Raw genomic sequence first — 7360 nt, forward strand, 5'->3', positions numbered from 1 at the left:
GCCTGGGTGAGCCTGGAAGCTTCTGACACGGCAGACAGTGAGGGCGCTGCCAGAGACATCAGGTTCAAGCCACAGAGGAACAATGGCTTCAAAGAAGGGCCGTGGGACCACGTGAGCTGACCCCCACCGGGCTGGCATGTCTAGACCCACAGCAACCCCAAAACAAAAAACAGGCCAGAGGGTGCTGGGGTCCAGCTCTCAGACCCCATGAGTACGGGGAGAACCGAGCTCTGCCCACTTCCCTGGGTGAGCTGAGCCCTTTGGGTCCCGGAGCCTCTGGGGGGACTCAGCTCTGGCTAAAACCAGATGGACTGAGGGACCAAGGCAGGGGAAGCTGGAGGTCTCCGTGGGCAGCTCCAGGCAGGGAGCCCACAGCGCGAGGAGACAAGCAATGCTGTGGGACCCCTGAGCTGACCCAGCACCGGCCCTGAGCCCGACCTGGAGACAAGCGGTGACAGGCACCGCCATGCGGCCAGCACAACTGGACGGAGTCTCTCCTGGACAGGCAGCTGCTTTTAAAGCTGGATCCTGCCATGGAGAAAAGGAGCCCAGGGACAACCCGAGCCGACGAGCACAAGGGCCCCGCGGCCCCCGCCACCCCGTGCTGCCCGCTGCCCTGGCCCTTCCATGTGGAGGGAAACTTCCCTCACCCGGGTCACAGCCAAGAGCAGGGCCCTGGACGCAGCCTGAGCTACCCAGGAGGACCCGTTAGCAGCAGGACGTGCTGGGCAGGAAGGCAGGCTCCTCAGAGTCCTGAGGATCAGGGTCTTACCCCTACGGGGCCCAGCAGCCCTGGGCATTTGGCCACATCCTTGCCCCACCCCTGGGGCTCTGGGGAGAGCTGTCCCCACTAACCAGCTGCAGCTGCCCACCCCGCTATAATTTACAAGGCAGCTGGAACACAGGATATTTTTAATAAAAATTAGGTACAAGCAGATACAGGGGATTAATAGTTGTATTATGATTTTATAGTTCTCCATATATGGCACCGTGGAAAAGACAATCAGAGAGTGCAGCCATTTCAGGCAGATAAAATGGGGCATTTATTTTTAATGGAAAGAGAATTTCAGAACTCACCCAGCCGTGGAGAAAGCGCTGCTATGGGCTTCGTGGGAGGGACAAAGAGGAGGCTGGGGGCTGATGGCCAGGCCTCCGAAGAGCCCCTGAGGGGAGAGGCACCTGGGGCTTCTGGGAACAGGGCAGGATGCACCGAGCTGGGGGCGGGAGGGGATGGGAGGCGACGGCAGCCCATCAGATGACATGAGGCCCCGCCTGCAGAGAGGCCAGGAGGGAGCCCCTCCCTCCCGCTTGGGGCCTGCTGCGTCTCAGCCTCGGTTTCCCCTCCTGGGCAGAGCTCTCGGGAAGGGTGGCGCCCACCAGCCCAGGGGAGGGTTGGCACCCGCCTGCACGGCCTCCGCTCCTCTCCTGGGCAGTAGGAGTGGACGGACAGGCTGCTGGAATCACCCTCCGCACGCAGAGGCCAGCTGCTAGCTCCCTTCTCAGGGAGCAGCACTGTCCAGGCCTGCCTTGGCCAGGGGCTCCGGCCATGCTCAGGCTCAGGGGTGCCCCCAGGTCGCTGCCACCTTCTCCCCTGGTGTTTGTCAGCAGAGGCCAGGTCCATCCGGGTCCTGCAGGGCTGGCTTTGGAGCCCGGAGCTTGAAAACCACACTATGTGACAGGAAGGAGCCCTCTGGGCGGCTTCAGAGCCAGGGGCTGTTACAGCTGGAGCCCTGCCTGGCCTGCTGGGACAGGGCCCACCCCCAGGCTCCCACCCCCTCAGGAAGCTCTGAAGGGAACAAGGGGCAGCAGCAGCAGCAGGTGGGTCCCCTGGAGATGGAGAAGCCACACCTTGGTCAGCTTGCAGCTCCAGTGCCCGGCAATCTCCTTGGACCCCAGGGCACCCTGTCCAGCCTCCTCCAACATGGAACTTGTCCTTGGCCTCTGAATCCTGCGCTGTGTGGGCTCTGGCAGAGGAGGGGCCAGGCCCCTCTCCCCAGGAGTGGAGACCGGAAGGCATTTCCCTCAGGGGCTCCCAGCCCCGCTGCTGAGAAACCCCAACCAGAACATGGCTAAAGGCCACAGGGAGCTGGAGAGGGTGGTGGAGGAAGAGCAGGGGAAGGGCCTGCAGAAGCCCCCCTGTAGGGCAAGTGCCTCTCACCTTTCTCACCTGCCCAGGGGTGATGTCCTGAGCCACCACCAGGAGGCAGGCCCTGGGAGGCTGTGGTCTGTTATGTCCACCCCGCTGGCCACTCATCCTAGAGATGGGCTCTCTCAATTGACTCCCCCCAGCTCCCCCAGAATCTCCCAGAGTCAAAGAAAACCACAGGCTCCACTGTAGTTCCCAGGCCCAGAAACCTGGCCCAGAAGCTCCCGGGTGCTAGGAAACCCTCCCTAGCCCCAATCAGGGATGGGACTGGTCCTCCTCACCTCAGGTGCCATGTGACTCCTGGACACAGCCCCAGGCAGCTCAGAGAGAAGCAGACACAGGAGCTGCAGAAGGCCAGGTGACAGCTGCTTCCTGAGGTGCCCTGGCCCCTCTTGGAGTCCAGCGGGCATGGAGGGGCAGCATGCACCAAGCCTTCCCCACCCCTCCTCCAGGGACACACCGGGGGCACTGCAGGCAAGAGTCCAAGAGTCCAGAGTCCCAAGCTTTTCAGGAGTGAGCCACCAAGAACACTGGAGACCACTCCCATAGCCAAATTTGGTGGAATCTGTCCAATTCTCTTGGCTTGGCATGTCGAAGTCACCAAACTGAAACGCCTCTTAGCAAACACTGGCTCCATAGGGATGTGAGCTGGGAATCACCAGGGCCCCTTTCAGGAGGGTTGCCACGAAGCACATCAGGGGACGTGAACCCCGGCTCAGCACAGGAGGTGATGTCAGGCTCAGCACAGGAGGTGATACCAGGCTCAGTACAGATGAACCCAGGCTCAGCACAGGAGGTGATGTCAGGCTCAGCACAGGAGGTGATACCAGGCATAGCACAGGAGGTGATACCAGGCATAGCACAGGAGGTAATCCTAGGCTCAGCACACAGGAGGTGATCCCAGGCTCAGCACAGGAGGTGATGTCAGGCTCAGCACAGGAGGTGATACCAGGCTCAGAGCAGATGAACCTAGGCTCAGCAGAAGTGGACTCTTACGTCCCCCACTATCTTGCAGCCTCTGGCCTAATGGGATGGTGGCGTGGCCTTTGAAGACTCAGGTGCCGACCAGCTGGGCCAAAATGCTCCTAGGGGCTGGGCAGGGACAGCCAGCACTCAGCACCAGCTCCTCACCACTGTCCCCCAGCCAAGTTCATGGTCCTGACATCTGAGGAAACGGGTCGGCTCCTCCCATGGTTACCCATGTGACCCCTAAGTCATGACACCGTTAGGACCCTCGCTGCTGGGTCCTTAAAGTGCAGATGGGTCAGTCGACCTCAGAGCATGTCTGAGGGCTGTGCTCCCCCACGGGCTGGCCCCTGCAGGCCACCATGCAGGCTCACCCCTCCAGCCCAGGGGTGCTCAGCCAACATCAGCAGGAGGCAGCTGGGGAGGCCAGGCCACTCAGCCCCAGCATGGTGGGGTGGGGTGGCCGCAGCCAGGTGGAAGGCAAGGACTGAGCTCAGCAGGGGGCCCTGGAAATGAAGCATCCATCAGCCAATTAGTCAATCAACAAAAACAGAATATACTGGTGAGCCAGCGCCAGCAGAGGCCACCCGACACCGTGGCCACCACAGAAGTGGAGGCTCCTACTTTCTAAATCACACAAATTAATTTAGAAATCAGAGCGGCTCCCGCAGCTAGACTGCAGATTTCAAAACAGCTTAACAAATTACCGAATCCCCTTTAAGAAGACAAATTATTCCGGCTCCTCCACCGCCTGGTTAATTATGCATGCGCTTTGTTAGGCCTCGTTAAATATTCACTAGCTGTGGCTTTGCACTTGTGACCTGAAGCCGCATCTCCTTGTGGGTCAGCAGTGCCCCTCGCTGTCCTAGCAGCTGGGACGCTGGCCTTGGGACCTGGGGCAAGGGCCCCCTCCCCTCTCAGCAGGGGCGGCCCCCCGGCAACCTCAGCCCCCAGGCCTTGCCCAGCACAGAGCAGACCCCTGCGCCTCTGCGCTGCTGGGTGATCCAGGGCAGGGACTGGAGGCCTCTCGACTCCCCCAGCCCATCTCCCCACCTTTGGCCTCCAGGTGTCCATGGGCAGTGGCCTCCCACCAGGCGGCCACAGTCTCTGTCCCTCTCCCTGCAAGACAGACGCCATGTCTTCCAGGCCCAAGTTGAGGCCATCCCTTCCTGGCCATGCCAGCCACCCCCGCCCCACAGTCAGTGCCGCCCAGAGAGACGGGGTCCCTGCCCAGCTCATGCCTTATTCAGAGGGTATGGGAGACCCCAAGGGGTCCAGGCCACCAAGTAGAGCCTTCTTCAGAGAGATTCTCAGGGCCCCTGTATGACCCTTGGGTGGCCGGGGACACCACTCCCCTTCCAGAGGGGCTGAGCCCTCATCTGTGCCCACCGCCTGGGAGTGTCATGGGAAGCTCTGCTCCCAGACATGGTGGAATGGGGGCTCAGTGTGCCTGTACAGGGAGTCCCGGCTGTCCCTGGAGCCAGCCCTACTGCCCCAGGTGCCCCTTCCTCCTGGGCCTCCAGTGTTCTCCACTTGGACAGGTGAAGAGAGAGTCAGAGTCGGGCAGGAGGAACCCAGAGGCCCCAGCCACCAGGGCCACCCCCAGCACAGAGCCTCTGCAGTCTAGACAGAGGGAGCCCCTGTGGCTTCCCTCCCCCGGGCTTCCTTAAGGCAGACAAGGCTCCCCAGGGTGCAGGCACCAACAGTGGAGCCAGGAAACCCACCCAGAGCCTCAAGGTGCACTCCTCTGCCTGAACAGGGCACAGTGTCAGCCCCAGAGCCACACTCCACGGAATTAGCCAAGGGAAGCAGTCAAATGCCTCCTCAGGACGTTACCCAAGACTACCCTACTCCATGCTAGGAGGTGTTGCCCCAAGTCTGCCCATCACTGGACAACCATCCATCCTCACAGGCCCTTGGAGACCTGCCTGCTCAGACCACAGGCTGAGGACGGTTAGGAGTACAAGTGGGCTGGGGTCACGGCTCAATGTGGGGCTGAGACCTAGGCTCTGTGAGCAGGAACCAGGGCTCCAACAAGGACTGAGACCTAGGCTCTGTGAGCAGGAACCAGGGCTCCAACAAGGACTGAGACCTAGGCTCTGTGTGATGTGATCAGGGCTCCGTGTGGGGTTGAGACCTAGGCTCTGTGAACTGGGATGAGGGCTCCACTTGGGCTGAGACCTAGGCTCTGTGAGCTGGGACCAGGGCTCCAACAAGAACTGAGACCTAGGCTCTGTGTGATTGTGAGCTCCATGTGGGGCTGAGACGGAGGCTCTGTGACCTGGGATCAAGTCTCCATGTGGGGCTGAAACCTAGTCTCTGGGAGTTGGAATCAGGACTCCAAGTGGGGCTGAGACCTAGGCTCTGTGAGCAGGGACCAGGGCTTCACTTGGGCTGAGACCTAGGCTCTGTGTGAGCTGGGATCAGGGCTCCACTTGGGCTGAGACCTAGGCTGTGTGACCTGGGATCAGGGCTCCACTTGGGCTGAGACCTGGGCTGTGTGAGCTGGGATCAGGGCTCCACTTGGGCTGAACCTAGGCTCTGTGTCTGGGACCAGGGCTCCACTTCGGCTGAGACCTAGACTCTGTGAGCTGATCAGGGCTCCACTTGGGCTGAACCTAGGCTCTGTGTCTGGGACCAGGGTTCCTTGTGGGGCTGAGATCTAGGCTCTGTGACCTGGGATCAGGACTCCATGTGGGGCAGAGATCTAGGCTGTGTGAGCTGGGACTAGGGTTCGGTGTTGGGCTGAGACCTTTGCTGAGGCCCAGGGACCTGGGGAGATATTCCTGAGGCCATGGTGTCCACCAACGGAACTGTCTGCCTTTCCAGACAGCCCAGACCAGGAGGGCCTCCCTGCCAAGGCCAGGCTTTGTCCAAGATCACAGGAACCCTCTGGGGATGTGTCCCTGCAAGGTCTCAACCAGGTGCTGGTGGCTCACATGATCAGCCCGCAAGGCGGGCGTGTGGCTGTTTTCCAAATGGTCACTAAGGACCCTTCCTTTATACGACTGTAGAGCAAAGCCCTGGTCCTGGCCCCGCCAAGGGCCCTGCCTCTGCTCCTCCCCCAGCACCAGCAGCTGTTGCCCTCCCTGAGCCCCAGAGCAGCCCAGGGGACGCGAACCCCTCTCCCTGTCCCTTATTAAGATTCCCGGGAGGGGGACCCCTCCCAGTAGGGAGCAGGGTCACCACTGACCCACTTCCCTTGCAATGCCAGTTCTCAGGAAGCAGACCCGCAACCACATGAGGCCTAGTGACGTCCCCAAGCGACCCCAGGGTGGTCTGTGACTGGGCTCTTTCGGGACCCACTCTGATAAAGAAAGATGAACGTGGAGGTGGTTTTGGCCGACAAAGTTTTCAGATGCGCCAGGCATCAGGGCACCACAGCCAGCGGCCACTGCCCTTTAGGCTGGGGTCTTCCTCCGCTGTTGTCCCGAGGTCCCAGGAGTGTCTGCAGCCCTGGCCTGTGGATCCCTGACTTGCCGTCCTCCTCTCCAGGCCCCAGCTGGATGAAGCTGTTCAGGTGTGAGCAGGTTGGTCCCTGGTGCCTCCAGAGCAGAGCCAGCCCACGAGTCAGGGGTGCCCCTGAGGAGGCTGCGATTCCTCCACGCTGTCCCTAGGCCCCGCACCTGGTGCGTCCAGGCGACAGTGTGGTCCTCCCCGGCCCGACTGGGCAGCAGGAGGGCCTCCAACAGCCCCACCAGCAGAGGCCAGCCTCCCCACCCTCCTCTGTGCTAGCCCACGTGGGGTGGGACGTGCCCTGGCCTCCCTGGCTGGTCCTCCATCGCCACCTGGTGGCCCATTGCACCCCTGCTGCCCTCCAGCACCAGCTGGGACCTCTCCATAGTCCTCCCCCAGGCCCAGCGCCTTCCTGGACCTGAGCATGCCAGGTCGGCAGAGGCCAGTGTCCAGGAGGCCCCACCCCCGCCCTGGGGGGGGAGGGCCCAATGGGGCAGTTGGCTCTTGAAAAAGAGTTTTGGTCATCAGAGGAGCTCTGTCCCCAGAGGGCAAAGGCAATCAACAGCACATAAATGCAGGCCATTCGGCTGGTCCAGGCAGAGGGGCCCAGCTACTAATCAGAGCCTCTTCCTAAAGCTCCTTAAAACCCTTCCTGAGCCACATTATTGTCTCGAAAGAGCTGTTATCACTCTTATAAAAAAAAACTTGTAAAAATTCTCATCAGCAGTGGTCTTAAAACATGCAGTCTCGGGGCCGGTAGGGAAGGGGCAGCTGGCGGGAGGGGGGAAGGAG

General features: G+C 61.2%; 1 protein-coding gene across 4 annotated transcripts in view; it reads right to left on the reverse strand.

Moving 5' to 3' along the window:
* Window positions 1–895: 895 nt before the first annotated feature.
* LOC125615383 overlaps window positions 896–7360 on the reverse strand; it is a 22036-nt gene continuing 15571 nt past the window's right edge. For all 4 annotated transcript variants that reach the window (XM_048799446.1, XM_048799444.1, XM_048799445.1 and 1 more), the window contains 2 exons: window positions 2428–3618; window positions 896–2255 (listed from right to left, as the gene is read on the reverse strand). In XM_048799446.1, the coding sequence (XP_048655403.1) occupies window positions 1067–2255; window positions 2428–2783 (1545 nt within the window). In that variant the 5' untranslated portion in view covers window positions 2784–3618 and the 3' untranslated portion in view covers window positions 896–1066. The remainder of the gene's footprint in view (window positions 2256–2427; window positions 3619–7360) is intronic.

The sequence above is a fragment of the Marmota marmota genome, unplaced genomic scaffold, assembly GCF_001458135.2.
Source record: "Marmota marmota marmota unplaced genomic scaffold, marMar, whole genome shotgun sequence".
In the NCBI taxonomy this organism is placed as follows: domain Eukaryota; kingdom Metazoa; phylum Chordata; class Mammalia; order Rodentia; family Sciuridae; genus Marmota; species Marmota marmota.